Source organism: Aplidium turbinatum, chromosome 1 (genome assembly GCF_918807975.1).
Source record: "Aplidium turbinatum chromosome 1, kaAplTurb1.1, whole genome shotgun sequence".
Classification (NCBI taxonomy): domain Eukaryota; kingdom Metazoa; phylum Chordata; class Ascidiacea; order Aplousobranchia; family Polyclinidae; genus Aplidium; species Aplidium turbinatum.
In genome coordinates this window covers 59,015,872-59,041,059 of record NC_137472.1, presented here as the reverse complement: position 1 = coordinate 59,041,059, position 25,188 = coordinate 59,015,872, and the positions used below count along the sequence as shown (strand labels likewise).

At 37.2% G+C, this 25,188-nt stretch overlaps 1 protein-coding gene across 1 annotated transcript in view; it reads right to left on the bottom strand.

Moving 5' to 3' along the window:
• LOC145767829 (uncharacterized) overlaps window positions 1–23,305 on the bottom strand; it is a 78,461-nt gene extending 55,156 nt beyond the window's left edge. The window contains exons 1-12 of the mRNA XM_082579533.1: window positions 23,158–23,305; window positions 9,980–10,172; window positions 9,008–9,508; window positions 7,739–7,926; window positions 6,651–6,887; window positions 6,027–6,203; window positions 3,733–3,889; window positions 3,122–3,233; window positions 2,186–2,344; window positions 1,336–1,500; window positions 684–766; window positions 180–276 (exon numbers count right to left, since the gene is read on the bottom strand). Of these exons, the coding sequence (XP_082435659.1) occupies window positions 180–276; window positions 684–766; window positions 1,336–1,500; window positions 2,186–2,344; window positions 3,122–3,233; window positions 3,733–3,889; window positions 6,027–6,203; window positions 6,651–6,887; window positions 7,739–7,926; window positions 9,008–9,508; window positions 9,980–10,172; window positions 23,158–23,305 (2,217 nt within the window). The remainder of the gene's footprint in view (window positions 1–179; window positions 277–683; window positions 767–1,335; window positions 1,501–2,185; window positions 2,345–3,121; window positions 3,234–3,732; window positions 3,890–6,026; window positions 6,204–6,650; window positions 6,888–7,738; window positions 7,927–9,007; window positions 9,509–9,979; window positions 10,173–23,157) is intronic.
• Between the last annotated feature and the right edge of the window lie 1,883 nt (window positions 23,306–25,188).

Below are 25,188 nucleotides of genomic sequence, written 5' to 3'. Positions count from 1 at the left end.
CTTGATTCTGGAAGTTTCGAATACTTACCAAGACCACATGTCTCAGAGTAATCCAAACCGAAGTTAGTTGTCTGCAACACTTCTATTTTTCAACTTGATGTAATGAAATCAACTGTTGGTGAAAATTTAACAAAGTTGAACATTTTTTAAAAAAATGAGAAAAACTATTCAAAACTTACTTGTATTTTCTGTGGGAATTCCCCGGTGTCGAAGCCTTTTATCGCTTCTGTTTGGGGTTCCCTCATTGTTATCCAAGTTTTCACACGGTCTCCAAACCTTTACAATATATAAGAATGTTGTCATTGGAAAGTTTTATTAAACTATTCTACTATAAGTTATCATAGCAACTTTTAGGTTAAAAATAATGAGTGGATAATTTTCCTCATTGTTTTAAATCAACCTTAAGCTAGTGATAATTAGATTGTGGAAATATATTTCCTCAGAGTGAGTAGCTGTCTTTGAAAATTGAAAGTCGGGATATTTACTAGAAAAGCATCAGGCTTATTCCTAGAAGTTTCATAAACTTTATGATACGTTTGAAAAATAGACATAAATCATGGAGCTTCATTTTTGCTTTGGGTTATTTTTCAGTTAATTTTTTCTAATTTTTCAGTAATTTATTTTTTTTTACTTTTTAGCTTTTGTTGCTATGGAGACTATACATAAGGCCATCAAGAAATTACCTGTCAAAACAAAGTTTTGCGTAACTTATAAAATCTTCAATGCTTTGTTCATCTATCCATCCTGCGTAATCATCTTGAAGATTCTATTTCACAAAATAAGTTGTTTTTATGGCCAATTACTCAATGAAACAGAAAATCGGTTTTCGCACTAGCCTGTTTGGCCTGCATCGATTTAACAAGAAAGAATTTTTAAAATTTACCAGTTTATTCTACCTTGGCAAAGTAGGAATATAACATGTGCGTAGGCTACTTGAATACAAAATGATTTAAAAAATCTAGTAGGCTACAATCTGAGCCGTTGAGAGGATAATTTGGATCCGGTACCAATGAGATCTTCAGGCTTCAAATTGAAAACACTTCTAAGGAAAGCTTATAAGCTTATACTACATCCAACAAATACAAGGTGGTGTTCAAGTTGTGGGCCCCTTGGAATGCTAAAGGTCCCTAAATTCATCTCGGATTCACGGCCAGGGTACAAAAGTAGGCTACACCAAGAACCCTCTTGCCAACGCGGCTGTCTACAATTCGATCTTATAAGTAAGAAGATTCAAGCCTCTACCAAAACTACAAAATCAAGGTATGTTTTTTTACTGTATTAAATTGAAGTGACAAATGGAGAAATGCTACATAGGCTATGACCAGACAGGCTCACTTGTGGCATGTCCCAATGATACAACGTCACGACTGGACGAATGTTTGCAGTGATGAGAGCATCAATCAGACGGTTGTAATAATCAATTCCAGCTTCATTGACGGGTGTTGCATGACCATTCGGTAAAACACGTGACCAAGAAATCGAAAAGCTGTAGTCAGATACCTGAAAAAAAAATCCAAAAACTCTGTTATCCGATACTTGAGAAGATGCATAAGTCTCGAATGTGTTGCGTTGGTGCCATATTTTAAACTGATAATCCTGTTTCGGTATCAACCAAGTTACAATATTCTCGTTTTGTTGCTTCTACCTTTTTCTAGATCTCTGCTATGTTGGGCATATATTGTTTTTCGCTGTGATGGTTAGAAATAAAAACAAACGGAAAATTTGTATAAAAAAGATCTCGAAAATGAAACAACCACTTGGGTTACGCCGCATGTTTGGCAAATATCTTCCATCGCAGTCAAATAAATGCAACCTAATTATGATTCTGCAGCATCGTAGTTTAGCTTTTCACAGCACTCGAACAAAATTAGCCTAAACGGCGTAGAAATAAACCTAATTAAAATGTTTTTCGTTTATTCGCGTAAGCTTTGAAGGGTTTTTCAATTTTTTTATTTAAGCTAAATTATCATCTCGTGTTTTCTCATAGGCTGCGGGTAATCCACGGTATATAGAATGTTTTATACCAATAATTTTATAGCAGAATGTTTTATAGCAATAAATTTAATATTTTTTTTGTGCCATGTTAACGTTATTGACTTTGGGCTCCAACAAATATTTATAACGTATAAATTCCACAATCGTATATTCGAAAACAAAAAGTCAAAATAATATTTAGCGTAATAACCCTTAGCTCTTTCAACATCTTTATGTCGTCATCAATCCGATGATAACTGTCGCTTGCCACATTTCCGTTGGAGTCGTCAAGTATTGAGGAACCTCTAGAGTTGGTGAAGTGATCCCAAATGCTTTCACCTTTGCCATCGTCTTTCCAAGCTCCTTCAATCTAAAGGAACATTCAGACTTTACTCTTAAACATTATTGTACTCCACGATGATTATTTCTAGGTAGTAGAATGATTAGTAAAATTGACTGGGATGGTGCAAGGCAAACGAACAATGGGACGACAAAAAATGAAATATTTTATTATCTATTATCAAGCAAATTACCGGAATAAAAAATATGCCAGAAGTACTAGCAAAAAAAAAAAGAGAGCAAAACGGATGGAGTTTCTATGAGAGGCCACAGCTGATCAAATATGATTAATCTGTTGATGAAAGAGAAGAGTGATTAAAGTAGGTATTAGGCTAATATACTTTGTAAGGTTTTATGTTGCTAAGGAATAATGAAATTTCTGTTGATAATTTTTTATTGGAAAAAAGGCCGGTAGGCTAATAAATTTAGAGTAGGCCTACAGAGTCACAAAGTTTTATTCCATTTCTAAAAAGTTTATTCCATTTTTTGAAAATAACCCAGATAAACTGAAAGAACTGGTTAATTTTTTTTAAATGGACGTTCCATTGATCTTATTTTGCAGCTAATGAATGCAAAACAAGTTGTTGTTATTATTATTATTTACGTTGTTATTATTATAGCCTATCAATTAAGCAAAAAAACACTTCTGGTGTGGGCTACGAAAGTTAGTATAGCTTGCCGGTAAGCTGATGTTAGATGTTTGGTGATGTAAGAAAGATGTAAGGTGATGTAAGAAAGATGTAAGGTGATGTAAGAAAGATGTAAGGTGATGTAAGAAAGATGTAGGCTAAGGCGATGTTTGACCCACTTGGTAAGCCGAACTTGCAGCTCCCCAAGCAAATGACGAGGGAAAATCTTCATATAAAAGGACTTCGTGACTAGGCTTTTTGAAGCCATTCTGTTCAACCATGGCAGCAAACCTGCAAAAGATGCAGAATATCAGCAAAAGTAGGCCAAGCGGCATGCTATCATAAAAACTTTGGTAGCTAGCCAAGATAATATTCGTTAATAACTTGATGTAATGACGTAGCCTACGTAGTTTATCAGAGTTTCTAAGTTTTCTATGCTAGTTGCAAGGTTCTTCCCAGGTCTGCCTTAGCAAGTTTATGGTTACAGGATGTTTGAGAAGTAGATTTGAACAGCTCTTTTAGTACTAGCAATAATACTTTGACAGCAGTGTGTGTAAGCTGAAGCTTGCATTTAGAAACGAGAGTTTTAAGCAGAATTTAACCTATCAGCTCATGCATATTAAGAAGTAAATATGAACCTATTGGTCTCATACAAATAAGCAATAACAATATGCCTAGAGTAGGCTATATCAATTACCAGTAGCGTATATAGGCCTACTTTAGTTAAAAACTCCATTTTCCTCAAATATCCTACAAATTAAACAAAACACTACCAGTGTCCAATACTTACCAATCCGAAGATCTTTTCTTGGATCGAGTACGAGCAGGGTCTTCAAAGTCCACATAGTAAATACCAAACTTTGGAGTGTAACCTGCTGCCCATTCAAAATTATCAACCAAACTCCATGCGCAGTATCCCCGAACATCTACTCCGTCTTTTCTAATTGCTGTACAAATAAGAGTAATTATGATGATGCACAAAAACTCTGACAAAAACATAAACTTTACTGAATAGCAACTTTGCAAATGCAGGCATACTGTAGGCTTAATAGGATTGTCTGCACAGGAGTTACTGAGTCTCTTGAGAATGATGGAAAACGTTTTGAATAATATCTGACGACAATGTAGTGTGGAATCTGATGACAATGTTGGTAATCAGCACGCCGGAAACATCTCACAGTAGAATCGACATCGTATCCAGGCTTACGCATGGTAGTTGAAGATTTTGATAACACAAGCCAATTTTCGTGTCCACCTATAGGCATGCTTTAAGGCAGTTCCATTGCCAATCACCTAATATCTAGTGACAATGTGATGCAATCTGACGCCCCACGACGTCATAATGCCCCAAAAGGGCTTGCTGTGTTGTCAATCTTGGAGCCTGACAGGCTGCTTTAATTTTAAAACCCCCACCCCAAAAAAATATTTTTAATCCAAGTCTGCCACAGACAAAGCCACATGCTCTTCAGCTGTGTCGAAGTGGCGCCCTTTTGAGCATTGTACCGTGGCTTTCACGGCAAGAGTCTCACCACTCGGTTATACAGCCGACTGCAGAATGTAGATATCTGCATTCACTTCAAAGCATTGAAGCAAGGAAGCAGAAGGAAACGTTCTTTATCAGGCTATCAATTTTTTTATTCAGGGTTAATCCTAGACTTGTTATAAAAGTTCAAACAAGAGATGGAAACGGTTCGTTTCAGCAAACATTTGTCAAAAGGCTGCGGAAATACGCTACGGTTAAAGTGCAGATAAATATTTGCAGTAATGATTTTGCAGTCATCCCATACCTGATTTATTAGCTTGGAGGTTATGCAATTAAAACACCTTGAAGTTACCATACTTGAAATTAAGAAATTGAAACAGCGAAGTTAATAGGATTTTAACCTCTTCATTGTAGAGTCCAAAGTCAATGTTAAACCTACAGTACTTAAACATTTCAAGTTGTCGGTAAATAAAATAAAAAATTCTGCGTAAACAAAAGTTTGTTAAAATGAAAACTTCAATAACATGTATATTCTACATCTTTCTATGGTTCCCAAGCTTATTCAAATTAAACTATGGACGGAAAAGCAAAAAAGTCAATATTTGTGTCCACCTTCAAGCGTGTCATTGTGTCTCTCATCAAATACAAAGTGTTCCTTAGATGACCCATGTCCTACCGAGTGCGTCAATTTAAAAAAAACATTTATTGCACATGCATGCATGAGTCATCTACTGCAGTGGCTCATACCAATCAATAAAAAACACTTTGTTGTCTTGATAAAGCGATAAAACTCTTAAGTGTTTTTGACATGAAATTACGCACAGCATATATGAAAAAGATGGTAGGCCTACAAAATCTAATCAACGATGCCTTTTAACAAATTTGATACCAATAGCCTACCACTTGTTGAAACTGAAATATTAATTATTCAACAAATAGTTTTTACGTGTATGACAATTCATCAGACAAAGAAACGTTGCAACAAAAAGAAAACCTTATCTAACTCAATAACTACAAGGAGCTGTGCGAAATAAGATTTTTTACACTCTTAGGTTGGTCATGGCCACCTGGAGATGCGGCCTGATTGCTCACATTTTTCAGATTTTCATTACAGCTACTGCTAGTGCTTGACTGACATTTTTTGAGATTTTCTTACTTTTTGCTGTCTCCTAATGATATAAAAGCTTTTTGTTGCCTTTGGGAAACAGTAGCAAATGAGAAAAAGTAAGTTGAAAAACGCTAAATCAGACTGTTATTGAAAAATTAACAGTCTGACTAAAATCTTCGAAATCAGATTTTCTATGTTTTTCAACATCTGAAGATGTTAAAACCTACTGTGTCATCTAGGGAAAACAGTAAACAAAGCGTAAAAATGTAATTTTTAGAAAAAATTATTTAAACATTCTCTCAAAGTTAGAAAAATCTAGAAATTTCTGCAAAGTGTGCAAATCAAGCCATATCTTTAGGTAGAAATGGGTTGGTGTTTATCATTTCCCCATTTGAGAACCACTGTCCAAATATAGCAGTTACCAAATGACCACCGAAAAATAAAATCTACAAACTCTATTTGGGGGACTGTTGGCCTACTATTGCATACGAACCTTTCAAAACTTCGTTTAAATGCGACTTGTAATAAAAGATTCGTTTGACGTCATCATAGATGGGATTGTCTTCAAATCCATTTTCAGTGATCCATATTGGCCGCTCGCCGAACTCAGCTTTGATGTAATTCAACATTCGACGCAATCCCCATGGTACAGGTCGAAGCCAACCAGAACCTATCAAATAAATTAATTGTGAGCTTGTTAAGTTTTAGAGCAACCATCAATATACAGAACTGTAAACTGCCGAAGTTGCTTTTGAAGTTTGACACCGGTGCAAGCTTATGGTATCCAACTTGAAAGCATAGAGTTAGATTTACAGTATCATATCACGAACATTTTTGAAATGTCCTCATGACCCTATTTTAATTTTATAATAAGCTTAGTATAACTTACTATAGAATATTATACTATTATAACATAATATGAAATATTGTACAATAAAATAATATACCATAAAATATTATACAATACAATAATATACCATAAAATATTATGCAATACAATAATATACCATAAAATATTACACAATATAATAATATACCATAAAATATTATACAATATAATAATACACCATAAAATATTATACAATATAATAATACACAATCCACGGCATCATCTTGCCTGGAGATTGCTCCCATCTGGTATCGCAAGCGACTTTGGTATCCCGATCCGACGCGAAGCTCACGTAACGATCAGGATAACCGTAAAACGGCACAATGTATCGTGTGGTGTAAAGCTGCAAGGAGAAGAAGTCCGAAGACTGATTGATCATCTGCTTTTCGTCTTCAGTGAAGGTCGGAAGACGAGATCCGAGATACTTCCAAGCATCCTGAGACTGTGTTTTGTTGTAGACCATTTCTGAAGAGTTTTAATGACTTTAAAAACTTGCTGCACTTTCAAGCTATAGGCATTAAAGCATATCAAACAAATTGAGCAAACACATTTTTATATTATAATACATAGATAAAAAGTAACACTATAGCCTACACAAGGGTAATAATGTAAATTTACTTTACTCACTGGTAAGCTAGGCCTAAGTCAGAGCATATAGCCTACTATTTATGAAATAGCGCTGAATTTTGTAACTGAATATTTTGAGCTGGTTAATAATTTGAGGTGCGCAATATTTTATCGATATTATATTATTATTATTATCATTACTTCAGTTGTAAACATGAAAAATCAAGCGGAAATTGAGCTACTGTTCATAAAAAGTAGAGATAAATTGCGAAAAAGCGTTAGACAAAGTGCAGCAAAAAGCAAAGTAGTTTTCCTCTGTGCAATAAGAATTTTAGGCTTGGCCTCATTGTTAATGTACAGTATGTGGACTTCTATATAAAATCCAACAAAAAATGATTGCAACTTGATGATGATGGCGTATGAGCGATCTTTCCAGGCTAGATTGGAGGGCAGGAAATCTTCAGCCACTCAGCAGTCTCGTCGTCCAGGATTCTCAGACCATGCGCACCGTGTGGAGGCCGGTGGGTTAGGCAATGGTGGATGACATGGTCTGCGGTCTGTTCCGTGGCACCACACTCGCATTCTGATGAAGGAGCCAGGCCCCACTTGTGCATGTCCGAACGAAAGCGGCCGACGCCAGTTCGCAGGCGGTTAAGCCTGACCCACGCAAGCCTTGCGAGGGACATACACGGAGCGTGGAGGTGTGATTTTGATTGCATGAAAGAGAAAAACTTAAAAATTTTACTTGCCTTTAAGCAGTTCTGGATAATCCCCGTTTACGTATATCGGATGAGCAAGGATACCCAATTCAGAGGCGAGATATCTTTCCGCGGCCGCATAATGTGTTTCGTTCAACGGGTCTTTAGGTTCGGCCCATTCTGTGCTCATGGTTATAGAGACGCCTTGCCCAGACGCGGATGTATATAGCTCGTGATATCTGAAGAAACAATGGAATTTGAGTAATGAAATCTAGAAACTGGGAAATTTAAAGCTTATTCCGGGTAATTTCGAATACTTGTAGAAGCTTTGAACCATTGACGAAGTCCGATTACCGAGTTTGATAGAGTAAAATTTTCACTTATTAAATTGTTATTGTCTATATATTATTCCATCCGCCAAGTGCCGCTGAATAGAAGGTGACCTTAAAGTAGGTTGCTCAAGCGCACGCGCACCTCTTGAGAGTTGAACCGGTGTTGCTAGATCTTGTCGTTTATCCGTTCCTAAAATAGCGCAACTATCCAAGTGAGCTATCGGGGAAACAAAGCGACCACATATATTGTACAGGGATTGCCATAGTAGACTACTTTCAAAATTTCAAAGAAAAACAAAACTACCCTAACCTCTTATCTGTCATTATTATGCTATCTTCACTTGTGTAAAAAAAGGTGAAAATTTGAATAAATTCAAAATATGGTTGAAAACATTTTAATTTTCTAAATATTATGACTGAAAGTACCGTTTTATTATAACACCACCGTCATGTACAGCGCCATGAGCGTAGTTTGCACTGTGGATGTGGCGCTATATAAAAGCTGTTATTATTATTACTGTGGCCTGTTATCGCCGCACTGGGAATCGATGATCTTTACTATAGTTGTAGGCTATTTCTTTGTGCAAATAGTGTAGTTCGGTATGTTTCTCTCACAGAGTTAGCCGTACAGAGTTATGCCTATTTGGGAACAAGAAGTTTTGCACAATGTTCTCTGTTCATAAAATAAAACTGTAGCTAGCGTCAACTCGTGTCCCAACAGACTTATTGTATTGTTACAGACAAAAATAACAAAGAAGACAGAATATGTCCAAGAGAAATATGCAACAATGTGCACTAGTAAACTCGCACGAAACGAGGTAAACCACCATACAATATATAGGCCTACTGTGCAAAGAACACAAAATCAACCAGGTGACGAGTACAAAGGGTTGATTTGATTGGAACGACAAACAAGTAACCAAACCAGACGTTTTTACCCTGTTGGTTACACGAAAATACGACGTTAACTGATGTAGGACTAACTAACCTGTGGTAAGCCGAAGCATGAGATTTAATCATGTTATGTAGGCAATTATATACTCCAACTTCTACATCAAGGAGCCCTGGAGCTGCTACACCAAGTCCATGTCCCAACTTGCAGTACATGTAAGGCTCGTTGAAAGTGAACCAATACTTTACACGATCACCGAACGTACGGAAGCAAAAATCGGCATAGTTCAAATAATGGTCGACAATTTCACTGCTGTTAAATCCTGCGAAATCATCTTGCAACGCTTGCGGCAGGTCCCAATGAAACAGAGTGACCATGGGTTCGACTCCGGCATCAAGCAGCTTGTTTATTGTTTCGTTGTAAAAGCGAACGCCATCTAGAAGCGGCTCAGACGACATTCTTCCGTCAGGAAAAAGTCGTGTCCATGATATGGAGAATCTGTATTGTTTCAATCCTAATTCTTTGATGGCGTTTATGTCTTGATCCAACTGATGATAAGTGTCATCCGCAACGTCTCCAGTTTGGTTCCGCAAATACCTGAAAAGAACACCACACCTCCTAAACGAAAAACCAAACGAGATAATGTTTTTCCTTATTCAGTCTCAAATAGGAAAGAGAAACTCAAAAGAACCAGGTCAGCCACATCAAGTTCTTTGCATAAGCTTCACGTAGATTTAACGTTCCATGTAGAATGTTGCATAAGGTTCTTTCTGATTAACGATATTTTATTGTGCAAAAAAAAAGATTCAGACAAAATTTGCTTAAAACTACATATGTCAGTAGCCGGAAATACGTTTTGTAGGTTGTCAATTTCAAACAAAAAAATAGCCCTATAGACCAAAGTAAATCGCTTTTCAGAAAAAGATATTCCACGTTGCTAAAATACTTTCCAATAACTTTACTCAAATCAAATCCTTTCTCATACAAAACTTGACTGCACATAAAAACAGCATTAATGTTTACTAATAATACGCTAATTGGTAGTAGTAATAAAGAAAATATACGAACGCGCAGGGGGCTCGATGGGTGTAATTGTCCCATACACTTTCTCCTTTCCCTTCTACGTTCCAAGCCCCCTCTATTTGATAGGCTGCCGTTGCAGTGCCCCATCCGAAGTCATCCGGAAAATCACCATAATAAAATTCATCTCGTTCTAATGCATCTTGGAAGATGAAATCTTTCCAAACTCTCCTTCCTTCTCCTGTGAAACAAACAGTTTCTGAGTCAAAATGTGTTTAAAATTGATAGGCTAAATTCAGTGTTGTACGCGTCATTGAAATAATTTGACGGCGTCAGCGTCAGCGCGAATTGCCTAAAAACTTTACGGCGTAAAGGACTGCGTAAGCTCTTAAAGAAATTGACGGCGTCAGCGCTAATTTCTAGCGCTATTTTTTGCCAGCGTCTCATAAAACGCATAAAACGCAAATATTCCAACCAAGTTCAGGCTAACAATAGCTATAAATAAAGAGCAGGTATTATGTTTTGAGACTGTATTGTAATTAGCTGCTCAGCCTATTAGTTATTTCCTTGCAGAAAAACAAGCATTTCAAAACGTTTGTCTGACAATCTGCTGCGTTTGGGACGCATATTCAGGGGCGCCGAAGCGATTTTTGACTGGAGGGGCAGGAGTATGAAATAAGGGCACTTTTGTTGCTGAAAGGTCAATTTTTTTTTAAAGTTTTATGATAAGATATAGCGATAATGCTCATCTATCAGCTCATTATCGAGTAATGATACAAGTATCCGCTATACAAAAAACAATGGCACGGAAAGGCATCATGCTATTTTATAATCATGTAATATAACTTACTGTGATGGAGAATTTTGTGTCGTGAATATTATTTTGAGGCAAAAATAGAACATTATAATTAGGCTAAAAGCGAATAGCATAAATTGTTATATTGCAAAGTGTGCAGTAGCTTACATGACCTTAAAAGGGCACCATTGCCTCCTCTTCCCTCCCCATCCACAGAAATTTGAGGGCAGGGGGGCATCCGCTCCCCCTGCTCCACCCCCGGTTCCGGCGCCCCTGCGCATATTGTACTTTCCAAGTGAAAACATGCGTTCCACAGCAGCGCTGGTTGGTATTGGTGTGTTGTATTTCAAAAACAAGTTGAAAACGTTTAGTCGGAAAGGTATCACTGTTCCAAGCGTGCTGTGATAGTTTAGCATGTATAAATCTTTTAACGAGGTCCACTGCACCAACATCGCTCTTTTCAGGGGCATAGAGCTCTTGAAATAAAGTATATTCAACGTCCGCGATGCCATTCATGGATTTTTCGCTTTCTGTCTCTGATCCCTCGTTCTCAATAAATGGGTGATCACCATTTGGCGAACTTCTTCCGCATGTATTCCAGGGAGCCATTCTAACCAACGCAAAAACTGGTAATTCGGATGAGTCGCGCAGGCCAGAATACATTGTGAAACTCTTATTGCGAAACGAGATTTTCCATGAAAACAAAAAATGACGCTTAGCGCTTGACGCTTAAAATCGGCAAAATAGTTGACGGCGCTATCACTTCCGTCAACTGAAAAATAAATTGACGGCGCTAGTCTCAACGTCAACAAAAAGTTGACGCCGTCAAATGACGCCGTCAATTTGACGGCGTCAACGTACAACACTGGCTAAATTTATTTCAGTAATGATCATTGGCTTTGATTGTTTGTGGTACAATAAAGTAGAGTCTCTGCCAAAGCTCCATCAAACTATTTTCTACGAATTTAATGGCATTTAAGTTGCTGTGCCAATATTCTTTTCAAACCTGGTTCATAAAGATTCCTTTATCATATGTTACAACTTACCATCTTGATAGAAGTCAGCTCAAAAGTTTCTATAGCCTACTGAAGGTAATCTTTTACAGTTACGTAGGGCTACATAGCCGCTAAATTAACTCATAGGAAACATAAGCTATAATAATGCGCCAAAAGTAGTTTACTAGCATACAATTAATGAGCTTCGTGTAAACCATACATGGAGGCTATGGTCACATAGCAAATTCTTTTAGTTTGAAACAAACTTACCCAAATGGGATGCAACCTTTCCAAGCAGAGCAGTGCCTACTAGAATGCACACAACCCAGTTACTAACACGAAACATGCTCACCACTCTAATAAGGAAAACTAGGTTTGAGAAGTTTTGTAGGGGAGAGTGGGGTTAGTTGGAAGGCGGGGTTAGTTGAAAAATGGTCATTTTTTTAACTCTTGATAACTTTTTTAAATATTTGTTGCCAACATGTGAAGTAGTTTATAAAAACACATAATCCATGTTAGTTTCGATTTGTTGAGTCAAGGTATACCTGTTTGGCTGACAATTTTGTATTTTCTTACTTTCGAAGTAAAATTTTTGGCGTATTGAAAAACATCTTATACGTCGATATCGTTAAAGATAGGCAGAAGTTTTTTAGTGTGTGTCAGCTGTAGGTGTTCTACAACACTAAGAAATAAACAAATTTTAGTCCAACGCACCATGCTTCAATATTTTAAGAAAATAGTTTGTCATATGTTAATGGGGCTAGTTGGAAAATAGTGGGTGGGGTTAGTTGGAAAACGTTTTGATAACGGTATGACTATGTAGTATGATACGAGTATATCGTCGTGGTATGATAATAAGTAGTATAAGCTCCAATGTACTTGTTTTAAGCAGATATACATTGTAAAATTTTAATTTGAATAACTTGGAAAGTGCTACATATGCGGCATCACAAGTTTTAACAATGCGTTTATTAAAAAATGTTTTTACGATGATTTGATGTAGAATTCATTGCATTTTGATTTTAAAGCAAGTTAACATATTTGCTTACAACCCCATGTTAATGTTTGTTGGTTGAAAAAATAGTATCCAGTTCATTGGTGGGCATCAAACTGACGTTTTTCAACTAACCCCAGACATGGGGTTAGTTGAAAAATCCATTGTATGTTTGTTTATTTTAAATTTTTATTAAAAGCTTAATTGACTCAATACTTATTTTTGGTTGTATGATAGAGGACACCATAGGTGATAATTTAAGCCGCTTCAAGTTGTCAGGTTATGCACGAATTGTTTTAAATTTCACTTTAAAAAAAAATCTTTCCGACTAGCCCCACTCTCCCCTATTGTTTATTTAGAATGCTTTTGCATTCAATGTGTTGTTGAGATGATGTAGAGTAGCCAAGAACACTTGTCTTAACATGCCATCCTAGTTTGACTATTGGCTTAAATTGGTAATTGGAAAGCTCACCTCTTTTCTACCTAGAGTGCAATACAGAGGCTATAGTGTAGTCCCCGCTTATTAAGCCCATCTTGGGACCGGACGATGTTGGATTGATTAAGCGGGTGGATATATTAAGCGGGGGACGATTCTTTGCCACCCCTATGTATTATGTAATTCTGGACAGGACTAAATTGGGCTTGATAAGCGAGTTTGCCTATTAAACGTACGCTAAGCAGGAACTACTGTAATAAAGTGGGTGGGCTTTGTTCTAAAGAAAAAGCGTCAAGCGACAGGAACCTGCCCCATTTTTGTTGTCATCGAATAAGACTGAGTAGAATGAGAACTGAACATTCACATGTACAAACGGTGAGTACCTGAATATGGTGCCATATTTACCTTATTTGACATAAAACATACTCTACATTGTAGCGTATGTTATGTTCTGCAGGAATATGTTTTTCTTTTGTCATAAGAGCATCAGAGATCGATTAGTTGCCAGAAGCCGACCCCTTAAATCCGTTTTAATTTAATTTAATTTTAATAGGCTAGCATCTTAAATTTAGTCCATATTTCCACACCATAATCTCACTGAAGTAAAGTTTGCATTGCAAAACGTAATAAAACTCAACTTGCAATTTTTTACGTAAATTAAACCACACGATACATTGCAACAAACTACTGTATAGTGCCCACTGGACTGCATAAATAATCCTAGTCCATTATATTTATTCAAAAAGAAATTATTTCCTAAATTTAGCAGTGATAGGCTATGATCACATTAAGAAGGATTAAAAATATTTAATCACACTAACAAGATTTCATCCAGATAAGTTAAAGTGTGGTGACGACAATCTTTCTTTGGTAAACTTGGGAAGTTTTCCTAATGCCTGTCCCAAGCGATGACAGTTCAGTTCAGTTGTTTTTTTATTTCTGACCATCATATCAAAACAATACACGTCAACATAGCAAAGGTCAAGAAAAAGGTAGAAGCGACAAAACGCGAACGTTAAAACGTGCTTGTGATCGAAGTAAGTTATTGAGTTGAAAAAAATTTGGCACGGTCGCAACACCTTCAGAAAAATTTAAGATATAAAGGGAAAATAAAAAAAATAAAAAATGTTACAAAACAAATAAACATAGCCTATATAGGCTATAACTTTATTAGCCTACATAACTTTAGCTGATATAAGGCATCTGCAGCTAATAAGGCCCGGCCAGTAATAAGGCCCACCTGCTGGATCTCCGTTGTTACAAATCTTTTAAACAAAATTGGAAGCTCTGATTGCTGCTATGGTGAATTGAGACTAACTGGTAAAGTTTCACAGCCTAAAGTTGAGAACTTTTTGAGTTACGGAAAGTTGAAGTTTAAGGGGTTGAAATTGAGCGGTTTTATTAATTTTTACATATTTTAGATTGTTCTGCAGTTAACAAACCGCTTTGACTTCCGTTTTTTTGCATTTTATGTGAAAGATATGTACATGCTGATTGCTGATGCAGTAAAACCAATAAATTTGAATTTTTTTCTAATTAAAGCAAGACTGATAATGATGATCAGACTAGGCTAATTTTGGTAATGAGGCCCATGGGCCCCTGGGGTAACATTGTGCACCCCTGGTTAAGAAAGTAAGGGTTAAAAACTGGAGTGACCTAAACAATTCTTGTTACACCATTAATCCAATTTGTTATTGCAATGGAAATATCATAATTTCAGAATCAAAATACTTTATCATCCCTACCGTATCTAAAAACACCATGTCGCTTTTTAAAAAATGGAGCATGAGGCGGGGGAGGGAATAGTTGTCTCTGTGTATTCAATTATTAGTTATGTGCCTGTGTTGTCGATTAGAATTTGTTTTGTGGTGTTGTTATTGTGAAAATACACCTTTTCCATCACTTTTGGTGCTAATTCAAACCGGGCCTTATTCACAACACGTGGATCTAATATGGCCAACTTGAGATTTTTTTTTATTTTTTTAATATTTTACAACCCCTTTTATTTAGTAACTTGTTTCATAGATATGTTGTTTAGATAGACCCAAAGTATCCTCATTCCAAGTTTCGTTCAAAATTATGCAGTATTTAGAAAAATATTGAGGTTTGAAAATTAGCGGGCCTTATTAGCTGCAGGTGCCTTATTGAAGATTTGTATGGACAGTTGCTATGAAGATCGGCCATGGTGCGTTATCAAGAGTGCTGATGGTCGTAAGGGGAACACGTCTTGATGCGTTTAGCTCATAGCAAAGAGCAAGGCAGGCAAAGAAAACCCCACAAAGAAATCCTACCACGGGCAAAGCCATTTCAAGCGCAACGCACCAGGCCTTGCACGTTTAAATAAGGTTCAACTGATTCCGATGGCAGTCCTATTCTTTCATTACTTCTTTAGCTCAATTTGTTTTCCATACCTGACTATTACACCTTCACACTTTCAGTTTCGTTGTGAAACCAGATCGATATAAATCCAAAATTGAATATTGATTTTATGTACACTTGTACACTATACAGTCTGCCTTGATTTGTACAACCGCAAACATAAACATAAAATCATGTTTCTTTTTCACCTGTTGCTGCCTTGGTAGACCACCTTAATGACTTAGTGTCCTATTTTAAGGAGGAGAGCAAGATACTCTTCATTGCTTGAAGCACACGAAAAAGGAAATGTCAATATTTATGACACGCTTTTATAGCGTGGTCATTTCATTTTATGCAAACATGAAGTGACATTGTAGGATAATGCGAACATTTGCATGTCTCCTGCACCTGATACGCGGTGGGACCAATGTCAATATAGCCTATTACAGAGGTTTCTGTCGATAAACAGAAAAACCAAATCTCGCTTTCTTCTACATAAACTCTAAAATGTAAGATTGTTCGAAAAAATTATATGAATGTTATTGAAAAACACAGTATTTTTGTCCACTTTTGGCTCCAAAATATTTTCAAAAATTATTAATTATAAAATTATTAATCGTGTCACAGTTCTCTTTATCTTTTGCTGGTAAAGAGACTTTGAAAAGATTGATAACGTAGTTTATTGAGATACTAAACATTAAACAGTGAATTAATTGTCGAATAGATCTACTTTATAAATTATCGATTGTTTCCAGAAATCCTTGAAAAACTAAGCAAATGGTTCAGCACTTCCAGCACGCAAAGAAATCAAATTCAGAACAGCAAACTTTTTTCGTCGACTTCAAAATATATATAGGCTAGATCTACGCTACTACTTGCAACAGCAACTTTGCAATCGGCGATAATTTTCACTTTTACAACCTATTCAACAACGGCTAGAACTCTACAATCGTTTTCAACATACTTTTCATTAACTTACGACTTTTCCACTTCTATTTCCCATAATACACCACTCAGGCGCGGATCTAGAAGTTTTTTTCGGGGGGGGCCAGAAAATTTGAAAATCAATTAAAAAGAAAGAAAAAGATAAAGCACATATGAACAATAATGATACTACGACATATAGCCTAGATATGATATAAAATAGACATTAAACAGCCATTTTCATCAATTGTGAATGTTTAAAAAATAAATGTTGCTTCAATAAAAATTGCTAAGCATGCAAAGTAAACTTGAAATCTGGTTTACAACCCTGCATGGAGTATCCATGACCAACTGGATATATTTTATGTTTGCAGGCATACAGTATACGTAATTGATTGAAATTATAAAGAAGACTAAAAACTATAAAACAGGCATTCCAGTGGCGTGGCTAGAAATTTTGAAAGTTTTTTTTTTATGACGTCGGGCGGGCAAAGCCCGCCTGCGTGTTCGCCTAAGACGACACCCAGCAGCGGAGGTCTGGGGGGCCTCCCCCAGAAAATTTTTAAAATTTACTTTAAATTTTGTGCATTCTGAGAGCATTTTCAACAAAAATGTAGGTATGAATATTCCTATAAAATGGTGCTGTCCGGTGGCATAACAAAAGGATAAGATCATGTTTTCTTCGGCATTTTTCAGAAATAAAGCTAAGTCTCTATGTTTTCTTGTTGCTAATTCCTGGCTGAGATATTTGAATGTTTGGTATTGGCAAAACTCGCTCATTTAATGCAGTTTCATTTGAAGTTAAGTAAACTTTGTTTTAGAGACATAAAGAGACTGAAAGCATCATTCTCAATATCGTGACGTCACACGCGTGCCAAAGGGGGGGGGGGGGGGTTGAAACCCTCAACCCCCCCCCACTGGGCCATTCAGGGGTTTCAGATTGTTGCAACTGACGCCATTTGGTTCAGCGTTGGTTTCAGCTCCAACAAATGTTACTATTAAAATGTATTTGAAGTTGTATGAAAGAAAATAACGGAGTCTGATCGATGGATAATTTCAACCATAATAACAAAAACCTATCCCCCCGGGGTAAGTTAAGTCTGCCGTGGGACTAACATCAGCTGTTTAGAAGCATATCACACCATTTGTTGCGGAAACATACAATTTCAACAATTCCTCACAAAATTTCGGGGGGGGCCCGGGCCCCCCCCATAAATCCGCGCCTGACACCACTCTATGGCACGGTGGCAACACCTTCAGAAAAATTTAGAAAGAGAAATAAAAGAAAATGTTTTGTTTGTAAAATTTTCTTTTATTTCCCTTTTTATCGCAAATTTTTCTGCCGTGCCAAATCCTTCAACTAACTTAGCCTACTTCGATCACAAGCAGGTTTTAACGTCCCCGTTTTGTCGCTTCTACCTTTTTCTCGACCTTTGTTATGTTGACGTGTAGCCTATTGTTTTTGCTGTGATGGTCAGGACTGAACTGAACTCTGTATATCATACTCAAATCAAGCGACTATTTAAAGAGATTTGCTTAGACCAGGAGCTTCCAGAAACTATGGTAGGCTAATAGGCCTATTAGGCTCCATCACAAGAACTCGTTTTTCTGGTCAACAAGTCAAAGACGTTTCCAGAATCGCATGAAAGTAAAATCTTCTAGAACAAGTTTGGCAATAAAAGATTGCGTAATTAAAGGTTACTTTAGCTCAATAACATCTCGCAATAATTACACAATTAAAATAGCACACTTGTTCTAGAACTGTATAGCCTGCCGTGAGGCTACGCATATTCATTGTGACAAATCGCTTTATAACGGCCTATAAACTGAAAAATGGGGCCATTGAATCCAACTATTAGCCTAGATTACAACATAGGCAAAGCCATGCAAAATCAAAAGATTTTTTAAAACACTGTGCATATCTGACGTATCATCTAATTAAATAAACGTGAGCAACATGTATAAACCATAGGCTCCGGGCCAAAATACCGGTCATACCACTGGTTGGGGTTTTACCATAAACAGGTGTCCCACTCCACAAATCTTAATTTTTGTTATGATTTTATGACAAAAATTGGCTTTTTTTATGATCTTTTTGCTTATTTTATGCTATTTTTATGCTTTTCCACCGGCCCCACATTATATTGCTTAGCCTAACTGAAGTTGCATTCGCCAAAAAAGTTTGGAAGCAATCCACACTATGACGAGATACCAGCGACTGGGAGGGATTTCAAGCAATTTTGATTAGGCCTATATTAACTAATATACCATAAGCAAACGAAACCAAGCAACAACACGGCGTTTATCATGATACACAGGAAAAATAACTAAAAACTGCAAACGTTTTCGGCTCAACATCTAGCCCTTGTCAAGCATTTTCGTTGTAGGCTTATAAATTACAATAAGTTATTGTACTTACAAGTTACAATAAAGAAAAGCGTCACATATTATTATGCTATGCCACGGAAATCAAGCAATGTGCTAGAGAGCCAAGGAAGAGCAGTGACCATTTCCATACAACTCGAGAGTAGGTACCCCAGCACCGCACAGGCGGCCACCATTACGAAGTACCATCAGTTGCCTCTTACGACTCGCCTGGATGGGCGGCTTCACTATTCTGTCACGGTGAAGCACGGGGGATTCGATCCTAGATGAACAAGTTTGACTTTTAGGTACCAGTAGGTAGGCTATCCAAGACCACTTCTGCTTTTGAAAACTGTCCACATAAAAAATTAACTTTTTTAAATCACCAAATCAAATGAGCTGCAATTTTTATGATTTTTTATGACTGAGGTAAAATTTTATGACTATTTTATGCTTTTTTCAAAACATGATAAATTTTATAATTTTTTATGATTTTATGCCGGGTGGGACCCATGCATAGGCTAAACAAACATTGCAGCGAGTTATGAATTGTTGCACAAAGTAAATAATCTCGACTTCTAGATTATTATTAATGATTATAAAAAGGGTTATCCATTCATAAAGCATGTTACTTTTCAGCATGGCTGCTTTTTATTGCAGTCTCTTGTAGCATTAAAAAATATCATGCCTCCAATTTGCTTGATAATAATTAATGCCCCTAACTGCATAATTTGATAATAAAAATTGAAAAAAATGTTTTCAAAACAATATTGGACGCTATTTTGCATTCATCAAATGCTGGCATTTGATGTTTGAAGTTCTAGCAATGGCATGTTAGATCACACATTTACATTTTAAACACAATGCAGATGCAATTTAGAAAGCTTCCCTGTTCAGCGGCAACTAATTTATAAAGGTTGGTTGGTTTTGAATCTTTATTCTCGGGCAGACAAAGCCTTGATAGGTTATTCCTGGTAGTTTCGCATACTTGTAGAGGCTTTTGACGCAAGGCCGGTTAGCGAGATTGGCAGAGTGAAGTTTTCTGATTGTTGAAGACTGGTCAGGACTTAATTATCAAACTGCAGCAGAAAAATCTCACATCATAGAAACTTGGCGATTCATTGCCTCCAACTTGAGCCGGGCGCGTAACCGCTGAGCTAACGGAGTAGACCTATAATTTATTTTGACGAAAACGTCAAGGACGAGCAAAGATGGTTCGATTATTATCATCAAGAAGTTCATTTTCTCTTGTTCAGCGCCACCTAGCGAATGGAATAATTTATAAAAGTGAAAGCTTTCTAGACTGCAAACAAACGGCAAAGATCAAACGGCTCTGGTTTGTCTTGTAAAGTGTGCGGTTGGGGAACGTATTTCAAGGAACTCTTTTCATTTTGCAGCACCTAGGAGATGCAATCGTTCATAGAAAACAACAGTATTTAACAAAAGAAAATTTCACTCAGCTATCTTGGTAATCGATTCCATGAGGCTTCTATGACCTACCAAGCTTTCAATGCATTCATTCGATCCGACGTAGGCTATTTCTAGATATCTACAGCGAAACTAATTCGAAACAATCCAGAAGTCATTTTACTGAAGATTCGGGTGAAATTTTGGAAAGATATAAAACCGCAGTATTCTTTCTGATTCAACCAGTGCCTGAAGGCTTAACTAGTAGGCTACGTAGCAAGTAATTAATTTGCTGTTTTTAACGTAAGTTAGTCTATGCAGTATGCATAGCACAAAAAATACATATTTATTACCGGTTTTGAAATGTTTTAGTAGCAATAAAACGTTTTCTTTCTCTTTTCTGAATGATTGATCCAAATAATGAACATAGGTTATTGCAAGGAATAAAAAAAGCAATCGGCCTAAAAAGCAACAGGCAATTGATGTTCCAGGTAGCCAGCTACATGAGCTTGGTTTTTACACGATCAATAAAACGAAGGTTTCTTTTATTATCGTGGTGAGTGCTAGATGGCTGTCAAAGTGGAGCACGTGACTGGGTATTGGCCAGGGCTAGGGCGTTGGGCGAAAGCTATATGACTCGGACTCTTCGGTTTACAACTGATGGAATAATTCACAGGCAACAACACTTCAACAACAAGCGGGAACGTAGGTGAAGGTTGGGCAAAACGGACAGTTACTTTCAATTTTTAAATTTAGAAAAACATGAAAAATGGACTTGAATGATTTTTAACAATGAACCTATATACTAAAGTGATAAACAGAAGGTGAAACTAAAACGTTTTCACAACAAAATTTTGAGAAAATCGATTCTTCGGTATATTATTTTGCCCGTTTTGCACAACCTTCTCCTATTTTATCAATCTCGGTGACCGGGACTGAGTCAGTAGTTCAAAGTGTCCTCAAAATGCTAAGATTAAGCATCCAAGGATACTTTCTCAAACCAGGCATAAAGATTGATACAATCTAATTACATTTAAGTATAATGAAAATAATGGAGAATTTCTCTCGGGAAGCTAAATATAAAAGTAATTTCACTGATGTTCTTGATGCAAAAGAATACGACAGAATAGTATATAGAAGCAAATGAATATACAATGGCATGTCGGTATATTTCGAACATAACGCAAATTCAACCAAAGTGGATTATTGTTGGCCAAGGCCAATACGACAACGCCAATATCAATACCTACTTGCACTTTCAGACGACACACAAAACCAAGTAATATCTTTAAAGCTCTCACATGGCCAAATTAATTGCTTTAGGGTTTCTTATGAACCAAAAGTTGTCACAAAATGCTAACAACCTAACAAACTTTTTCAAGTTAGAAAAGAAAGTATTGGTGAAACAAAATAATATTTTACTAATTCCCTTTTAACACTAAATTGGAAGGTCTGCGTGTCATGGATAATGAAACCAAAGACTCGGTGCTCTGTAGTAGCCTTCCAGTGTAGTCCGGGAACATCGTGAATCTGGGGTGGTAAAACGATAGACCCTCGGCCCCAGACGCTCACACAACGACGACGACTAAAGTAATGTATCACTTGTCACCGGTGAGTGTTGCTTTCAATGGTTGTCTACCAGACAATAAAATCATACAAACTGCAATAAACGTTGCATCTCACATAACGACGGATGGTGCATTTTGACCTTCTCTTAAATAGTTGGATGAAGCAAGCATGTACGTTTGGCACGTACGACGTACGTACATGTACGTCATGTATGTTTGGCAATAAAAGCATTGAAATCACATAGAACTGAAAATGTACTCCTCACTTTCAAAGGCAATGCACTGCACCCTAAAAGGCATCGTTTCAATTGGGCCCAACAACCCTAACTAAGACTCCCACCATACCAAACAAAATAACACACATTATACATAGTAGGGTGGAGTGAAACATAGGTTAAAAATGAAAGTTGATAGAATCAATCTGTAATAGTTACTAAAAGTTGTGATGTGGTAAATGTATTCACATGCTGAAATATTTTTGATTTTGATCAACGTTTACGTCTGCCGCAAGTCCATTGAAGTTTTCACTGGTATTTTGGAGCTATGACGTCATCACAATTAGCAGATCGTCACTTTTATCTAACTTCTACCTTCGGTACTTCTATCTAACAATATCAGAGTTGTAAATTACACATAAATCGTTGCAATGCAGTGGAAAATACGTCTTTTAAAACGCTTGTTGCATGTATATGATCAACTGATGTGCAGTTGATCATATACATGAACAACGGATTTTAAGCTATTTTCTTCAAATTTCTGTTCCTTTCACAAGTTCATCACCACAGTTTAAGCAAGTATGTGCAATGAAGGTAAAGCAAACTACAGTAGAAAAGTGTTTTTCTTAATATGACAATATTGAGATTTCGGTTGCCTGTTTACTTTTGATCCCATATAAATATTGTAAACGCTTTTTAAATCATCAGCTTATACAGTACATGGGCGTTGGCAGAAATATTGCAGGGGGAGGGGGCAAACATCTTTTAAGCCAAATTTCATCTTGTGAGCTACAACGAGTGCAACGTAGCTAAGTGTATTGATGAAATGTAACGTAAATTTGGACGGCACGAGCGAAAACGTTACAATTAAAGATATTTCCAAGGCATACTTAGCGATAGTTTCCGAAAGCGCGAAAAAATAGTCCTGGTAAAATGTTGGTTTACTTCGAAGAAAATTGGATGAAAAAGATATTATCGCCCAAAGGTAAGAAACATTTTTGAAAGTATCGTTTTCATAAGGAAAGAAACGTTTATAAAATCCAAATCCAGGGGGACAAGTGCCCCTCTCTGCCGACTCCCATGAGTTTAAATCTCATTAAGCACTCCATTTGCCAAAAACTCTCGTTTTGTATTGAATACAGGCATTTCTAATTTTGACTGCAGTCTACTTCGAATGAATCCTTCCCGTTGTTTCTGCCCACACTCCGCAGATGCTGCTTCAATAACGAGGCGCACGGCCCCTTCCATGGCTTGCGTGTGACACGGATAGCTAGGAAATTCAAGCTCTGGAGCTGCAGCATCTTGAATGAAAGACATTAACTGACTGTCCGTTATGTCTCGAGTTAGCGGTAGTTCATATCTCTCTGTATGCTGCCAATCAATCAGTTCAAAGTATTCGTTTGCTTCAAAGATCAAGAGTGGAACTTTAAAGAGACGAATGGAATCTCCATGACCTTGTTTTCTGGAAAGTATCCTTCTCAGTGCTAATTTTCTGTTGTACAGACGTTCATCTACCAACATCCACAGCAATAGGTTCTCTTGGTGAGCAAAATAGGCATTTCGGTTGATACCAGGGACAACTATTGCTTTTAGTTCAGCGCTAAGACAGCGCGACTTTTTAACTACGTGAAACAAAGTGTTTAGCTCCTTTACAGTAAGTAGTACAGGAAGGTTGCGTTTTCACTGCAAACCACGTTGGAGCGTATAACTTGGCAATGTAGGCTACTCCACCAAAAGTTTCCTTGCTTCAGTTGTCCCATTAGGTCATGACGATGTCGCCGCCAATGTGCGGGTTCAACTATGGCAGGAGAGACTGGCAGCCGGACCGACATTGGCCAATATGGAGCTCACACCCATGGAGAGCCTTCCTCCAGGAAAACGTGAACCGTGGAAGTATTGGCGATGCCTCAACCGCTTAAGAACTGGTATTGGCAGGTGTAAAACCTTGATGAGACACTGGGGGTATTCCATGGGGAGCACAAGTTGCAAATGCGGACAGGAGCAAACGATGCAACATCTACTCGAATGTCCTGACCTAAAAGCAAGGTGCTCTGCACAGGATTTGGCCGAGTTCAACGATAGAGCAAGAGCCTGCGTGATGCTCTGGGCTACGGCCGTGTGATACACGATGAAGAAGACCAACGCTCTCAGATTTTACAGGGATTGTTTCGTGAAACATAAAGCTTCAAAATGCGATTGGTTGTTGTCAGCCATCTGGAGTGATTCATCTTTCTTGGATTACAATAGGCAAGCTTGGCATCACAACGCCCTGAGCTAATTGCTTTACAGATGCCATACAAGTACAGTAGGCTACTGCTGGTCTGTGCTTAAGCTCACGTCAATTGAAGGCAGTTGAATATCAACAGCCTCAAACTCTGTGACTGGTAAACTGTCACAGTCTTCAAGTTTTTTACCAATGGAGCCAGAAAAACTTAGTGGACCAGATGTAACTCCATCAAGATAATGCATCAAGTGTCTCAGTGGTAATTCATTAAAATGCAACAGACATACAAACCGCTGCAATGGCTTTTTCAGGCCCTTTTTAAGAATTGCATATTTTCGATTATGTTGCTTAAATGGACTAATTGAATCGTAAGAAATATCCTCTATGACGTCACATGCGATGGTTTTGTTGCAAAAAAAAATCTGAAGCAAATTGTGATATTTAATCAGCACATCCCTTGTAATCTTGAACTTGCTTGCGGCAGACGAAAACTTTATTTTAAAACGCTGAAATTTTCAAAGCTTAATAGTCAAGCCACACTACAACTTTTAATCGCTATTACAGAGCAAAAATCAAAATTTTCTTTTTTCACTCCACCCTAATACATAGTATACAATTGCAAGTTTTCTTAATTTTACCTAAACGTTTTGTACTTTCTTATATTAACAACTTGCTATACAGCAATAAAACAATACAAAATGCGCACGACTGCAAGCATTTTTACGTTACTAAACGTTAATAAGACATCAGCTATTTAGCCGCGGTATGTCATGGACTAACGTACGAGATTGCCTAAAAAATGTCATCATAAGCAATACTTATAATGTACGAGCAATACAAGTTACACCAAAAGCAGCAATTGAAACATATACAAGCCAGCATTACCAGCAGTTCTCTTTCCATATTTTACAATGCACATTTTGCATAAATGCGTTGATGGTTTGGCAGCACTTGCTCCATCGCTTGTGGTACTGAG